General features: G+C 37.4%; 1 protein-coding gene across 1 annotated transcript; it reads right to left on the reverse strand.

The window, feature by feature from the left end:
• Positions 1 to 1730: 1730 nt before the first annotated feature.
• LOC139315022 (histone H2B, gonadal-like) lies at positions 1731 to 2123 on the reverse strand. The gene has a single exon (XM_070941045.1). The coding sequence runs from the start codon at positions 2121 to 2123 to the stop codon at positions 1731 to 1733; it is 393 nt and encodes a 130-aa protein (XP_070797146.1).
• Between the last annotated feature and the right edge of the window lie 14533 nt (positions 2124 to 16656).

Genomic DNA, 16656 nt, shown 5'->3' on the forward strand with positions numbered 1-16656 from the left:
GTGACTTGCAACCTTCCCTTCTGGCTTTCCCATTGACTACTTGTGGAAAGTTGGCAGGGAAGGTTGCAAATGGTGATTATGTGACTGTGGGATGCTGCAACAATCGTTAAGTGCAAACTGGTTGCCAGGCGCACAATTCATGATCATGTGGGCACACGGACCCTGAGACAGCTGGAACTTCTGGAATCGGTTGTAAGGACCAGTCATTCAACACGATCATAACACAAAGATTATTCCAATTTTGTTTTTCATCATATGCTTTTTAGATGTCTTGTTTTGCTCCCCACCGCCTCTCATTGCTGTTTTCCTGAATCTCAGAAGCAGCTATTTTTAAAGCTTACCTGCTTCCACCAGTTCTAGTGAAAATATATGGTTCCAGGTATTTCTTAAACAATTTGCTTCATTCTAACAACTGGTTACTTTTAAAGCAATGTTTCAATTTGTAATTGATTTATCATGCAATTTCTAAGTGCTACTTTCAAACCTCAGTTGTTCCTTTTCCTTATAATTTCACCTCTCCAATCTTTCTCAGCTCCTCAGGTCTATTTGCTTTTTTCTCTCCACTACTGACACTCAAAGAAGAAGGGCTGAGAGGAAACTTTTGTACTCTTTTTTACAATATTTTGTGCTTTGAAGGATGAGAAATAAACAAAAGATGGCACATTCTGCAGAGAAGAATAAAATACTTAAGAATAGACCTTTTAGGGACAGAGAAAAACACTAACTTTTTATAACCTGTTTTGGAGTAGTACTTTGAGATGAACTGAAATGCTTTTTAGATATTAAGTCAGACACTTTTGAATCCATAATTTATAAATTTTAAAATATTAATATATCAAATTTTCACGACACCTAAACGAATAATTTGCTTAGCATACATGAAGCATTCAAATTGTAAACGCTTCAAATTCAAACTATGTATCTGCAGTGATTTTGTCTAATGGAAGATATAGTGGGAACACTGGAGAAGGGACAAACACTTCAAATATAACATTTATTATCTGATCAATATTTAAAATATATTTGCTGAATAAATGTATCAATTTGAACATGTACTTGGATATAAGTCTCTAAAACAGAATGGCATGAAAGCATATTTTCTACCACATTTAAAAAGACAAATCAAAATTATAGTAATAGACAAATTTAACAACAAAATGACTTATATTGCATTCTATAAATTCTACGAAGACAGCAGTCATAGTCAATTTCAACTTAGTGTTGCATTCAGAACATTGTCAGAGATCAAAGTTATAAGCTCTGGAGACTGAATGAAATGCAAACACAGCCTGACAAAGATGCCATCATTACCCCAATATAAAAGACACATACTAAGATGTATTATCCTGCACAAATCCTGTTTTATTGAAAAAGGGAATATATCTCCCTTCAGGGTACATCTCACATGTTCCATATGGCTGATCAGAGTCCTTGGTATTCCACAACTTTTGGAAGTAATTTTCCTCTGACAACTGGTAAGTTATCTCTCTAATTCAGCACAACAGCAATACGATAATCATCTTGCTAGATTCTGTTTATCCTTGAGTTCATTACTAGTAATGATGTTGATCTAGTAATAAAAGGTAGGTCACAGGATTGCTTGGAAATTTGAAGGTACTGTTTTTTCAGGCAGGCAAAGCATTTGATTTTATCTCAGACTGGTGATTCCCCCCCTTCCTTTTTATTCCTTCATTTCTAAGTCTATTGTAGGAGAGGAAAGAGATTATTTTCTAATGGCACTTGCACGATATGGAGGATACAGACTTTCTGTCATATTTCTTTGGCATGATTTTTTTCAGGGCATTTCTTACATCTGAGACAGTAATAGAGACATGACGCTTCTTCTTTCTCAATCGCTCAGCTGCCAAGGACACCTTCTTGTAGAGGTCATGCACACAAAAATGTAGGATATTTTGTGCCTCATTGGTCATTCGGACACTGTCAAGCCTCATCTTCTGCATTTTCCTGGGAGGTTTTCTGGAAATTTTCTTTCCATAGCCACGTTTTACATGCCTTGCATTTCTCTTTTCAACCCTAGGCTTTCTCTGTCTATACTGAGCCTTGTTTCTTTGCCTCCGGTATATCTGTCTCTTTTTCCTGCTTCTCCAGGTGGTAGCAGCCATTGCTTGAATTTAAGCTTACACACCCAAACTCCCTGCCTGCCTGAAAATGCCGATGTCCTGTCCCTTGATGTATTCTTATATAAGGCTGACTATTCAAATAAGTACCACATGCAAGTCAGGTGATTGGCCAATAAGAACAAAGCCCAACTTAACCGCCTCATAATGACTTAACTATGATCCATTACTGCTGTATGCAATGGACATAACAGTAACATTACGCAAGATATGTTGGATTGATATTTTATCAATTACAGTAAACTATCTTCTACATGATTCCAACTGATTCTTATTCTTAGATCATGCATACCCATAATAAAAATAACTTCTCCCTGCAATCTTTTTGTGTATAGTTATTTGCATTTTTTATTTAATGTCTTTACTATTCCCTCTCAAAGTGAGGTATGTAGAGCATACAGCAGCTATATAATTGTGAATTTAAAGCATTTTGAAAAAAGACATTTTAAAAAATAAGACAACAAGCCATATTTCTGCCTTTCTAAAACAGTCCCACAGGAGCGGGTTTTTGAATTATGTATGGGCTAAAGGTTCAAGAAGTGAGATCATAATAATAGATTTGGATCCGGTTTCTAAGTGAGCTTGAGCAAGTCACTATTTAGTTTCCTTAAGTTTTCACTGTTCAATGGGTATAAAGAAGACTGGGAAACAAATATTGTACCGTACACTTCCGTATACTGAAGCAGCTTTAATATAAAGCTCACAGCAAGCTCAATAAGTTTATATATGCAGCAGATGCATACTCATTACCAGAGTTTTAATTGTCCTTCATGTAAAATCAGTTTAGCTCCAAAAACTGCATTTACCGTTTATAAATTGATTAGGCTTTATTTTCTTAGAGAGAATACCATGTCTAGAAATGTTAGCATTCTGATACAAAAATGCTTTAGATTTTTGAATCTTGCTTCTGACTTGAATCCCAAATCAAATTAGATACCCTGATGAAATGAGTAGATATCCTTGCTGCATTCGGGATTGTGGTGGTAGATGGAATAGAGAATAAGATTTAGTTTTTTATTTATTTATTTTATACTCAGTTTTACACAGGTTGCCATATTTAGGCTGAAGAATCTAGATGGCACTAAGTAGTAGCAAAATGATAACACTGTTGTATAAAGGGGCGTGGTGGCTCTGAGGCTGCAAGAAGCCCCTGAACCACAGGGCAGTGAGAAGCCCAGTTCCAGTGTGGCCCAGCAGCACAGTGCACATGAAGACGTATCCCAGATGCCCTCACACCCTGCACTTCAAGATTCCTGCTGCCCTGCACTCTGCCACCTCAGCTGACTTGCTGTCTTCTTGCTCCCACTTTGATGAGGTGGACCCATCCTGGCCCTTTACGAGGCAGCTGCTGTAAATGTGAAGCCATCTTCTCCAGGTCTTGTAAGAAAAACGTTGTGTTCAATCTGGGGAAAAAAGCCTGGTATAGCCAGCAGCTGCCCGGCAAAAGGCCAGACTGAGCATGCTTGGTCAGAAGAATGAGAAAGAAGATGGTGTACCTCAGCTGAGGCATCAGGGGACACAGAGTGCAGGGAGTCAAAAGGGGAGAGATAGGTGGGTAGGGGGAGTTAGAAGTGCCCCTGCTGTTATAAATGCAGGTGGTCTGCCAAGTGCCCAAATTTTGATCATATGACTGCAGGGGCACTGTAATGGTCATAACTCCAGTGACCAGTCTCTTCGCTAAGCACCACCATAGCTCTGAACAGTCACTGAACAAATCGTTCTAAATTGAGGACTACCTGTATACATTATATACAGTATATTTTAGCCTGTTTAAATACATTTAAGGTTTTCATTTTAAATGTTTCATATGCCACCCTATAAGAACATTTGTCCTAAATGGAAACATACAGTTTCCCTGAAAATAAGACATCCCCGAAAATATTTAACTGCAGAGCTGGAAATCAGTTAAGACAACGAGGAGCCCCATCTTGCTCCACGTGCCCCATAATAAGACCTCCCAGAAAATAAGGCCAAGCGCTTATTTTGGGGTTCAAAAAAATATAAGACAGGATCTTATTTTGGGGGAAACACGGTATCAATTTTTTTTAAAAAAAATAAATGTATTAAAATAATTTGAATCAGTCCCCTTAGTTTATAACATATACAGATCCTATTGAAATATTGTATATAGAGTAGTGCTTGCAGTTTGCGGTCCCATTTCTACATAAATGCTACCTAAAATGGATCTTTTCACACAAATCCCAAAACTAAAAAGAAACCAATTAAATATGAGTCATTGAAGAAAACGATGCAAAGCTATCAGTTCATTCGAAAGGGAAGAGAACCATTTGTTCCAATCAATAGAATTGTAATTAGTGTTAAGTGTGGGAGGTCTAGCCTCATTTAAAGAATAGAATTCTGGGTATTTATTATCGAAGTCTGATCTTTACAACACAAGCATATGGAAATTTGTCATGGCTGGAACCAAAAAAATGTTATTGATGTTATTGATGCTTTACTACATTGGAAAATGTTACAAACCTATTTCCAAAATATTTGGACTTCACCAGTCCACTGTCAGGCAAATAATGGCAATTCAACACCATTGTTAACTTTTTCAGGAGTGGTCAACCAACCATTTAGCATCAACAAGCAGCTGCGTAATTCTCTGGCCTCTCAAAGAATCCCAGGGTGACATTTAAAGAACTAAAGGCCTCTTTAGTTCTTGTGTATTGGTGACTATTGGGGAAGATATGGAGAACTGAAGACAGTTCTGCAAAAGTGGAGCTGGTGACAATGGTAAAAACCAAAGAATCTGTGAGTAAGATCCTTGGCACCGCTCCGGGTAAGGAGAGAACTGGAGATCTCCTATATCAATGATGGCTAATCTTTTCCAGACCGAGTGCCCAAAGTGTGCATGTGCATGTGTTAATACGCCGGAACCCCCAAAATGCAATGTGTGTGTGGCCCCCGCGCATGCGCCCATCCCTGTGCATGCACGGCAGAGACCTGAAGACCAGCTGGCCGGCGGGAGGCGCGCACGCATGCGCGGTGGATCTGAACTCCTCATGTGCCATCAGAGAGGGCACTGAGTGCCACCTCTGGCATATGTGCCATAGGTTTGCCATCATGGTCCTATATGCTCCTTGCAAGGAGACCACAGGACAGTGGTTTTCCATGTGTTTGAGTGCTGGAAGATGAAGAGATTAACCATCTTGCTTGCAACTGCAGTGGAACCTCACTTTCTAATCACTTCAGGAAATTGCCTATTAATCATTTTAAAGCCATTAGAGACCTTTGAAATGATAGGTTTGGAAAATCTTCATCCAGTGAGTTTACCTTCAATTCTGAATGAAAGAAAAAATAATTATAAGGTTAAGAATTTAAAAGAATTTGAAATAAACTGGAAAAGCTAAATAATATTTTGATCTTAGAAAATTATAAACATAATCCAGAAAAATTTGGAATATTGAAACATTTACTATCCAATTTAATTATTTATAAAAAAATAAACTACTTCATGGGGAAATAGATCTGGTTTGGTTTTTGAAAGAAATATCGGAGACAAGCAATTTTGTGATTTAAAAACTGGACACTAATGAGAACTAAAGATTTTAGGCAGAGAAAAGAAATGCATACTCCAAAATGTAAAATATTAAAACAATGAAAATACTGAAATAAATGTTTGAAAAAAGTAGTCAAAAATTAGCCACACTATCAACAATGCTTCTGCTACCATAACTAGATTACAGGTAGTCTTCAAATTACAACCACCATTGGGATCAGATTTTTCTGCTGCCAAGCAAGGCCGATTGTTATTGTTGTGCCTGATTTTATGACTTTTTTTGCCATGGTTAAGAGAATCAAACATCATGCAGCAAGAAAATATGCAGGTTGTACAATCAAAGCATGATTAAAGCAGAAGAACATCAATGTTTCGGAATGGAGTCCAATCCTTTCTGTAATCCTACAAAAATACTGTGGAAGGATCTAAGTTGGGCAATTCATATGAGGAAGCGCACCAACATACCTGAGTTAAAGCTTTCCTATAAGGAGGAATGGACTTAAAATCTTCCAAGCTGATGTGTAGGGCCAATTAACAATTATTGGAAATGTTTAGCTGTCATCATTTCTGCCCAACTATTGAAAGCAAAGATTCACATACTTTTGCCACATAATATGTAGTTTTGGATCACACAATACTTTTAACCCATTTGCTTAATTAAGTTGTCTTTATCTATTTAAGACTTGTATAGAAAATGGATTGCATTTTAGGTCATATGTATGCTCATTTCTGGATAGGGATATTCATGTTCATAAATGGTAAATTATTGTAAGGTGGTCCTCAATTTATGCCCACAATTGGCATTGGAATTTTGAGGGTTGATCAAAGCAGTAATTAAACAAGATGTTGTGACTGCTTTACTCAACAACTGCAATCTTAGCTCTCCCAGCTGTGATCATTAAGTCATCACATGTATTGTTAAGTGGAGTGCCAGGATAAGTTCCTCTCCAATCCACCACACCCTGGTCAACTTAATTTTGCCTTTTTCTAACAGCTGCAGGTGCACTAGCGAGCATTGGCCTTACTATTGAGGCTGCTTCATTCTATCCTGCAAGTGCACCCCAGTCTCACAATCATTTGAATCCTTCTCCAAATCACAGAGCTGGCCTTCAAAATGATTGCAAGAATGATCACATTTGCTACCCTTCCTAGTCAAGGAAAGCTAGTGAGCACCTTCTGAATGATAGTGTTTGCTAGCTTTCCAGAGTTCTTCTGCATGCAGAAGAGAATGCCTCAGGTTGCATAAATGGAGCTCAGATCTTTGGGATGTGAGTCCTGTTTCTGCAGCCCAGCAGGAGCTGAGCCCTTTTGGGTGCAGAAGAGAATGTCTCAACCAGGCCCAGAAAAAGAACTGAACTTTGAGTTTTGAGTCATGTTTCTGCTGCCTGGTAGTGTGGCTGAGCTCTATCAGGATGAGCTCCCTGAGTGTCCAAAAATGACAGGGAGTTCTCTTAGCAGGGGGCAATAGCTTGCCATCTTCCCTGTAAATGGCAATCACATGTTCACAGGACACTAGGCAGCTCATTTTAAGTGCAAACAGGTTGCCAACTGCTTGAAATGTGGTCATGTGATGGGGATGCAGGTAACATTTAAGATGGCTGGAAGTGACTGACCCTTTTCAAGGCCATCTTAACTTTGAACCATCAGTACATAATCAGTCATAAATCAAAGATTACCAGTAAGGAATTTCTACTTCATTCAATTCTTCAATTCATACTTGTTTGATCAGAACCAGAATAAAGAAAAGAAGGAACTTAAAGTAAACTGAAAATAATAAAATATAGTGATTGGAGCAGAGTATGAGGAATTAGAAATATGGATTAGGGATTGATAATTTAGAACAAAGGAAACTAGATATAAGATGTGCAAGACTGAATAAGCTCATAGATGACTTTTTCTGACAACCTCTTCACAAAAACTGAGCTTTACATGGTGGTAGAGACCACCAGGTCCACAATCCCTTTAAGAAGCTATATTTTTTTTATTCATATTTTGTGCTACTGCAACCTTGTCTGGAAGATTTTTAGCCTTTCTCACCAAAGAGAAATAGGTGGATATGATTTTAGGGCACATGGCAGTAGATGGATTGCACTGGCAAATACATGAAGTGTACTGTTTTCTAGTCTGAACTGTAGCTATCTAAAATGCTGCTATGAGATCTAAAATAAAGAGTGGGTGAAAATGCAAACGATTTGTGAGCTACAGTAATGAAAGTCAGAGCACAGTGAAATAATGGGATTAAAATTTTAACCTGAAGAAGACCAAACCAATGACAACAGGTAGAACAATCAGCGTTAGCACTGATAATGAAAATACTGAAGTGGTAAGATAGCGGTTTAGGATCAATTATCAGGAGGAAAGAATCCTGCAATCAAGAAATACACCATAGACTATCACTCTCGGTAGAGTAGCCATGAAGTCTTTGGAAAGATTATTCAGATATCAGAAAGTTTGTATATCAATAGAAATCAGAAAATGGTTTATCTTTTGAAACTTTATGGAAGCAAAAATAGTATTGATGCCTTTGATCTTTGAGGTGGAAAATACTCCATGAATACTGTAGGTAGCAAATACAACAACTATAATGATAATCAAACAAATCACTCAAGGTATAAGCAGGTTCAAATTATTATACTTCAGGTACATTATGAGAAGACCTAATGCTCTGAAGAATTTTACAATGCTGAGAAAGGTGGAAGGAAAGAGAGGAAAGACAACCACCAGCAGTGGCAATAGCTGCATTATTGAACTATCTGAAAGATCAGATTCAGAACAGATCTTGAAAAAAAAATCTATGTGGTTATTAAAGAGTTGACATTGCCTTAATATAATATCCATCTTCAATGATCCATTCTCACAGCATGCAATTTACTTTTTTTTCTTAACATATTTACCATACCAACTCTAATTTCCACGTTCCTTTTAACATACCAACATACTAACTCTTATTTCCTTGTACCTTTTTCAATTTTAGTTAGTTAGTTAGTTAGTTTATTATATTTGTATACTGCCCTTCTCCCGAAGGACTCAGGGCGGTGAACAGCCATGATAAAAACAATGTACAACAAAAATTAAAAGCTTATTAAAATAATTAAATCATTCGGCCAAATTTAAAACATCCAACTAAGATCATTTTAAAACCCCTATCAAAACCCAATTTAAAAACCTTTATCCTGTCAGTCCAACTTACTGGAATAATAGGGTCTTCAGAGCGCGCCGGAAGGCATGGAGGTCGGGGATCCTTCGTATGTCTGGGGGCAGTTCATTCCATAGGGCCGGGGCCCCCACAGAGAAGGCTCTCCCTCTGGGGGTCGCCAGCCTACACTATTTGGCTGACGGCACCCTGAGGAGGCCCTCTCTGTGGGAGCGCATTGGTCGGTGGGAGGCAATTGGTGGCAGAATGCGGTCCTGTAGATAACCAGGTCCTAAGCCATGGAGCGCTTTAAAGGTGGTAACCAACACCTTGAAGCGCACCCGGAAGACCACCAGGAGCCAGTGCAGCTCGCGCAAGATGGGTCGCTCCCATTATTACTCGCGCGGCTGCATTCTGGATCAGCTGGAGCCACCGGGTGCTCCTCAAGGGGAGCCCCATGTAGAGAGCATTACAATAGTCTAGCCGGGAAGTGACGAGGGCATGAGTGACTGTGCGCAGGGCGTCCCGATCCAGAAAGGGACGCAACTGGGAGATCAGGCGAACCTGATAAAAGGTCCCCCTGGCCACGGCGTCATATGATCCTCCAAGGACAGCCGTGAGTCCAGGAGGACGCCCAAGTTGCGAGCCCTCTCTGAGGGGGGGTAAGATCTCATCCCCAATAGCCAGCGATGGTGTCAGCTGGCTATATCGGGCCGTCGGGAGCCACAGCCACTCAGTCTTGGAGGGGTTGAGTCTGAGCCTGTTCCTCCCCATCCAGATCCGCACGGCCTCCAGGCAGCGGGACATCACATCAAGGGCATCATTGGGGTGGCCTGGGGTAGAAATGTACAACTGCGTGTCATCGGCATACAGTTGACACTTCACCCCAAAGTCACGGATGATCTCGCCCAGCGGCTTCACATAAATGTTAAACAGAAGAGGCGAGAGGACCGACCCTTGCGGCACCCCACAAGTGAGGAACCTCGAGGTCGACCTCTGCCCCCACAACACAAACTGTGTACGGTCAGAGAGGAAGGAGAACCACCGTAGCATGGTGCCCCCCACTTCCACCCCCTCTAGCCGACGCAGCATGATACCATGATTGATGGTATCAAAAGCCGCTGAGAGATCTATGAGGACCAGGACAGAGGAGCAACCCCTGTCCCGGGCCCTCCAGAGATCATCAACCAATGCGATTAATGCCGTTTCCGTGTTGTAACCTGCCCTGAAGCCTGACTGGCATGGATCTAGATAGACAGCTTCATCCAGGAATTGAGGAAGTTGTCGCGCCATCACACTCTCAATAACCTTCGCCGTGAAGCGGAGGTTGGAGACAGGACGATAATTAGCTAATACAGCCGGGTCCAGGAAGGCTTCTTGAGGAGGGGCCTCACCACCGCCTCTTTCAGGGCGGATGGGAAGACCCTCTCACTCAATTAAGCGTTGGTAATCTCCTGAAACCAGCCTCGTGTAACCTCCTGGGAGGCCAGCACCAACCAGGAGGGACACGGGTCCAGTAAATATGTGGTAGCGTTAAGCCTCCCCAAAATCCTGTCCACGTCCTCAGGAGTCACATGGTCAAACTATTCCCAGGTGATACTCTCAAGACTCACCTCCGTCATCCTGTCCGAGGCTATCCAATCGGAGTCCAGGCTGGCCCGAATCTGAGCGATTTTATCATGCAGGAATTGTCCAAAATCCTCAGCTCTACCCTGCAAGTTCCCCGAAATGTTACCTATTCTATGAACATTTCCAAATTTTGACATTTCTCCATCTATTTTCTCATCTTTGGTAAACAATAAATAAAAGTAAACAAATTTATTTACTGTATATACTTGCACTACATTTTGCCATTTGTGTAAAACTTTGGAACCGTTCACTATATTTTCAGCCAAAAAACAGTTATCAATTGCATAAATTAGTACAAACACTTTATAATCGCTATATAGTTCTAATGTCAAAAGCATTCCTTGTAAATTTATTCATACAATAAATATATTAAACAACCAAAGGGAAATCAGATGTTCTCACAGATTTCTCAAATATTTGCTAAAGGTGACTTGATCTATATATATCATAAACTGCATAAAACTGTACAGCATTTTGCAAGCTTTGTTCACTGAAAAGATTAAGAATCAGAACTCTGCCAAATGCCTTCCCAAGGAGACTTAAATCAATGATATCCCTATATATATATCACATAACTTTTTTCAACATTCCCAGAGCATTTATGATTTTTTATTACTTTTATTCTTGGACACTGCATTTTAGTATTTGTTTTAAGTTCATTTTTCAATGCATCAGTATAATCCCATAACTGCATGTCCCAATAGCTCAAGTAAGTTTATTGGAAGCTTTTGTTTAGGCCTTTTCACTTCCAAAACAATACAGATAATCCTCAATTTACAATTGAGCCCAAAATTTCTGTTGCTAAGCAAAACATTTTAAAGTGAATTTTACCACATTTTATGACCTTTCTTGCCACAGTTGTTAAGCGAGTCACTGCAATTAAGTTAGTAACACGGTTAAGTGAATCTGGCTTCCCCAATGACTTTGTCAGAAGGTTGCAAAAGGGATCACATGACCATGAGTCACTGCAACTGTCATAAATGAGTCAGTTGCCAAGCTTCTGAATTTTGATCACGTGACCATGAAGCTACAATGTTCATAAGTATGAAAAATGGTCATAAATAACTTTTTTTCAGTGGTATTGTAACTTCGAACAGTCACTAAATAAATTGTTTTAAATTGAGGACCTGTATTCCATTTCCATTAAAATCATTCAGCATTTTTTCTTCCCCTTTAAATTCTTATTGCTCTTTGATTACATTCTCTGCAGCTTTTTAAATATATAGCTAATATATCTTTTTTCATCATTTTTGCAGCATTTTCTTATATGTACTTTTCCCAACCTACAACCTCTTTATCACACGAGAAGAATTTTCGCTTATATTTCCTACCATTTAACTTCAAATGCTACAATGGCATTTTGTAATTTGATTATTTTTAGTTAGTTCCAATCAGTTTCTATATTTTCTTTCTTTATGTTCACATCTCATTATGTCTGACATAATTCTTATCTTCAAACAGATGTACAATCTTTCATACAGGAGTGTTATTTTCTTGTTTTTACAATCTCATTTCTGTCATATTTTTCTATTTAATTCCCCATGGGTATTTTTCATTGTAACTGTTGCCAATAATCAAAAATGGGTCTATCCTACATTCACTCATTTCTCTTGTATCTTTATTAATGTTTTCCAATTTTCATCACAAGCAGACCAATTATGCTTTTTGATTAATTCCTTTTCCATGATAAAGATTTATATTTAAACTATGTATTTGAAAGTAATAGACATTTTTCTAAGCAGATACTTACTTACCAGTCACTATTCAGATTCATGTTGGGTGAAGCAGCCCAATTACTTTTCTTATCTGATATCATTCACCTAACAGAATATTTGTTTCTTCTGTGAAACAAAGCATAATTTTCACAAAACTCATTGCTGGTTCTTTCATTTGCCCTTTCATTCATAGTAACTCCAAACCCAGTATGTCTATTTTTTTCTTGAATTTTATTTGTTAATTCACAGTCTTTACAATTTTCTCCTCCCACATTTCAAATAATGAACTTCCATGGGCGAAGGCAATCACCAGAGCGGCCAATAGATACAAATCTGTTTCCCATCATTATTATATCCCATTATCTGAAATAATGTTTTTTTATATTTTTAGTAAAGTAGACATAGTTATACCCATATAACGTATAGTTTTCCCTGATAAAGATAAGAAAGGTAACTGGCAATTTGACACATCTTGGCCAATTTGCAAAAAGAGAAATCAGTTTTATCAGAATCAGAATGCTGTCCTACATTAAGCTAGGAAACCTAATCCTAGAGAAAATCTTGCAAGCAAAGAAATAGTTGCCTATATCTGTCAATTAAGAGGTACATGCAGCATACTGACAAATGCTCCCAATTAAGCCAGAATATTGGCTAGTGACTTAGAAGGCCTGGCAAATAGGGGAGGAATGAATCAGAAGCCTGTATTAAATTATGGGAGTACGGTTATATTCAAACAAGTTAAAGCCACTTACAGAGAAAGAGCTATAGGTTCATAATATTTATTTAGAACAAACCAGAATAATCTAAAGAATTTGGTTTAACGCATGGATGTAACCACCATTACAACAGAAACGCAGCAGGGATTTTAAAAACAAAAATGTAACACTGCTTATTATTAGGTATTTTAATACTTGTGATCATGCCAAGCTACATTAGTTAAGCTGATATTGTGCATAAAAATTAAGAATCATATTGTTGAGAGAACTTGAAGTTAAGCCATGTTCTCCATCAGGTAGATTAACATTTTATGTAAATTGAGAAGCAAAGTTATATAATTAGAGTATTGACCATCTAGTTGTAAAATATAAATAGCTGTGAGACATAAACAATAATAATAATAATAATAATAATAATAATAATAATAATAATAATAATAATAATAAACCATGTGGATCAGTGACTATTTTTTCCCAATGTCAAACTTAATAGATGGGTATTCAACATAGCCCCTATGACACTTTTATATGGTAATTAAATAAAGAGTATTGTTTAAAAATTTGTATCATGGCCAAAGAAGTCTTATGCTCAGTTCTCAAATGTTTTCTGCCTATATAATACAAGCATATACAGTAGTCTACCAAGCTGAGGCTACTTATATCTGGAGCAGATTCCCTCAGCCAAATCATATAACTGTTTTTAAGTTAGAAAGATGAGTAAAAATAAGATCATTTAAATAAACAACTGATAGAGAAAGAGTTGATGAAGACAAATTTTCCTCATTGTAAATTGCCTATTCAGCCATCTTGTGTTTTGTTCTTGGTGGTAAAATGGATGGTTTTTTTTTTCTTTGTTTTACTAGGAAATTCAGAAGCTCAGAGGAAGTTCAAAAGATCAGTGCATGAACCTAAAGAAATTGCTAAGTGGAAGAAAGCTAGTCATTATGATAATTATAAACTCAGTAATATCACATTTTATTGGATAGGAAGTTTAGAGAGGGAGACTGAAAAGACAATGACAAGCAAAGCTAAATGCAAGAAGGTTGAAAATCTTAAAATGTTGCATTAAATGGCAAAAAAAAATTGTGACAAAGTTTGGTTCTGATTTTGCTAGCTCTTAACAGTACACTTAAATCAGCAAATACTATATAACCACAGATAACATTGAAATTTTTTAAATTACTACATCTGTAATGTCTTAGAGTGAAAAATTCAAGTTTATGCAGAAACAGAGTCAAAAGATTCAGGAAATATCTAGTTTCAACTGAATATTTCTGTAATAAAATGTGCATCAAGGTGGTTATCAAGGTGGGCCCAACCTCTCTTTAATTCATTTTAAAATGATTTTGTGTTTTCAGGTCATTGTTGATTCCTCGCAACTCCCTGGAATGGTCCTACAGTTTTCTTGACATGATTTCAGAAGTGGTATGCCATTGTCTTCTTCTTAGGGCTGACTGAGATAATTGGCCCAAGTTCACTCAGCTGACTTCGTGGCTAAGGTGGGACTAGAATTCATGGTCTTAACATGTGTGTATGTGTCAAATTATTCCAACTACTTTTTGATTTATTGACTTCTATAAAACTTATTTACCTTAAACTAAAATCTCCTTCATATTATAACTACCTAAGGTAAAATTAGTAATTAACTTGTACTGTACAATGGCAGAATAAAATTATGTACAGATCTGTATAAAATGATACAGTATCATATAATAGATTCATGTTGTTTTCTTTATAATTGGAAGCTAAAATGTTGAAAAGTGCTTTGAGCAGTGTTTTGGATCAGGACCCAAGAACGTGCTTGAGAACATGCATGTCAACACCTTCTTTTTTGAGGCCATTCTTCATAGTACTTGGTGTAAATTTTACTGACTACAGGAGATACTTCTTTCCATCAATGTTAGTCCATCAATTCTAATATATTTATTTGTAAAATGTATATACAATTACAGTTAGCATACCTCCAACCTAAGATGTTAGAAAGTATCTTATAGCATCTAAATGTTTAAATTATGTAAATAATAATTAGTGGTTAAGGCACCTGGCTAGAAAGTTGGAGTTGGTGAGTTCATGTCCCGCTTTACCCATGAAACCCATGGGTAAAGTGAATGACTTTGGGCCATTCACTCTCTCTCAGCCCAACTCACCTCAAAGGGTTGTTGTGGGGAAAACTGGAGGAGGAAGGTGTGTTGAATATGTTCGCTGCCTTGAGTTATTTGTAAAAATAATAAAGGCAGAATACAAATAAATATTCAGGAATTATATCAGATGTAGCCCTGAAACTTTTAAAGGTCCCACAGAAAACACCTTAAGGTGGTCCATAATTAAATTAAATTTTTAATGTAATCAGAAATGAGATTTTTTCCACTCTATTATTATATCATTAATGTCTGTTTGAGCCTTATAACCTATTTCTATGGCTTCAATGACATTTATTTGACAGCCAATTTCATAAAACAAAAGTCTCTTCGTATGAGGTGGCTATATAAATTTTGACAAAAAATAAGTCACATTTTAAAAATGGGGAAAAATTAAGAGTTTGTGTAACCATAAAACAAATTTTATAGACCTGTAGAGATTTATAGTAAACATATACTTTTAAACTTATAGTTTTCACAAGGGAAATTGATATAGCTTTCTTAAGCTTTAAGACTTCGTTTTTTAAAAAAATCAAGCATACAAGAATGTATTAATTTTTAACAATTGTTCATTTAAATCCATTCTCAGAAAATATGGTGAAAAAAGAGAAAATATTTAATTTTGTACATTATGTACAAAATAGTATGAACTATTCTCAAGATGTCATTTCCTGCTACTCTCCCATTAAAAAATATTGTTTTTGCTACATATAAAGGCAGTAGACTATTTAAATCTGTATCCCTCATTTCCAGTCAAATACATTTTTGCTCTATTTTCTTAACCACAACATATATTTGGTAAATTCAAAGAAGCAGCACTTCTCCAGAGATTTAAAATTCCATTTCACTTTTATGCATCACTTATTTTTCTGGTTACACAAACTCAATCTACCTGAGAGTGTCTTCAAAATATGTGGGGAAGAAAATAGAATTCAGTAAACTGCAAAACTGATTAACAAAACTAAGTTTCAGATCTTAGGAAAAGCAAAAAATGGATCAAAATTAATGTTTATTTGAACTTTAAAATATACAGTGGTGAAATTCACATTCTTCCTTGTATGTACTAACTAAACAAAATTGGAAAATTGGATTGATGGAGGAACGAATCTACCCACAGCAATGAACTATGGTACACAAAATGACAAGTTGTACAGGTATAAATCCTGACCCTTTACACTAAAGAAATTCTGACTCTTGGAACAGGGGCTACTCCTAGTTCCAAGCACGGAACTTGACACATGCAGGGAGATTTAGATTTCAAGATTTAGTCAACCTAGCACGTATAACCTAGGAATAGGAAGAGAGAGGCAAGGAACTGATTTATAGCACCAGCACTTCTCGCTTAGGTCTGTGAGGTGAACGCCCAAGCAAACTTGGCCAGGATTATCATTTTAATAATATAACAAATATAGTACTCTCCTAAAGAACCCTTTTCTTTCATCCTCCGGCCCAGAATACAGAGAAATGCGCAAAGACATTCCCCTCCCAAGGCTTGTCTCAACACCGGAGAGTTTCTCCTGCTCGGCTTCGAAGGCACCAGAGCGGCGAACGACAGAAATCGAGAACGGTGGAAGCCTGAGGCCTACAGACCCAGATAAAGGAAAGAAAAAAATGGAGGAGGGGAGATGCAGAACAGAGAAATAGACATCGTCTCTCAGGCGCATTAGAAAGCCGAGTTTCCT

Source organism: Pituophis catenifer, unplaced genomic scaffold (assembly GCF_029215685.1).
Source record: "Pituophis catenifer annectens isolate HBS135680 unplaced genomic scaffold, rPitCat1.0.hap2 SCAF_3, whole genome shotgun sequence".
In the NCBI taxonomy this organism is placed as follows: Eukaryota; Metazoa; Chordata; class Lepidosauria; order Squamata; family Colubridae; genus Pituophis; species Pituophis catenifer.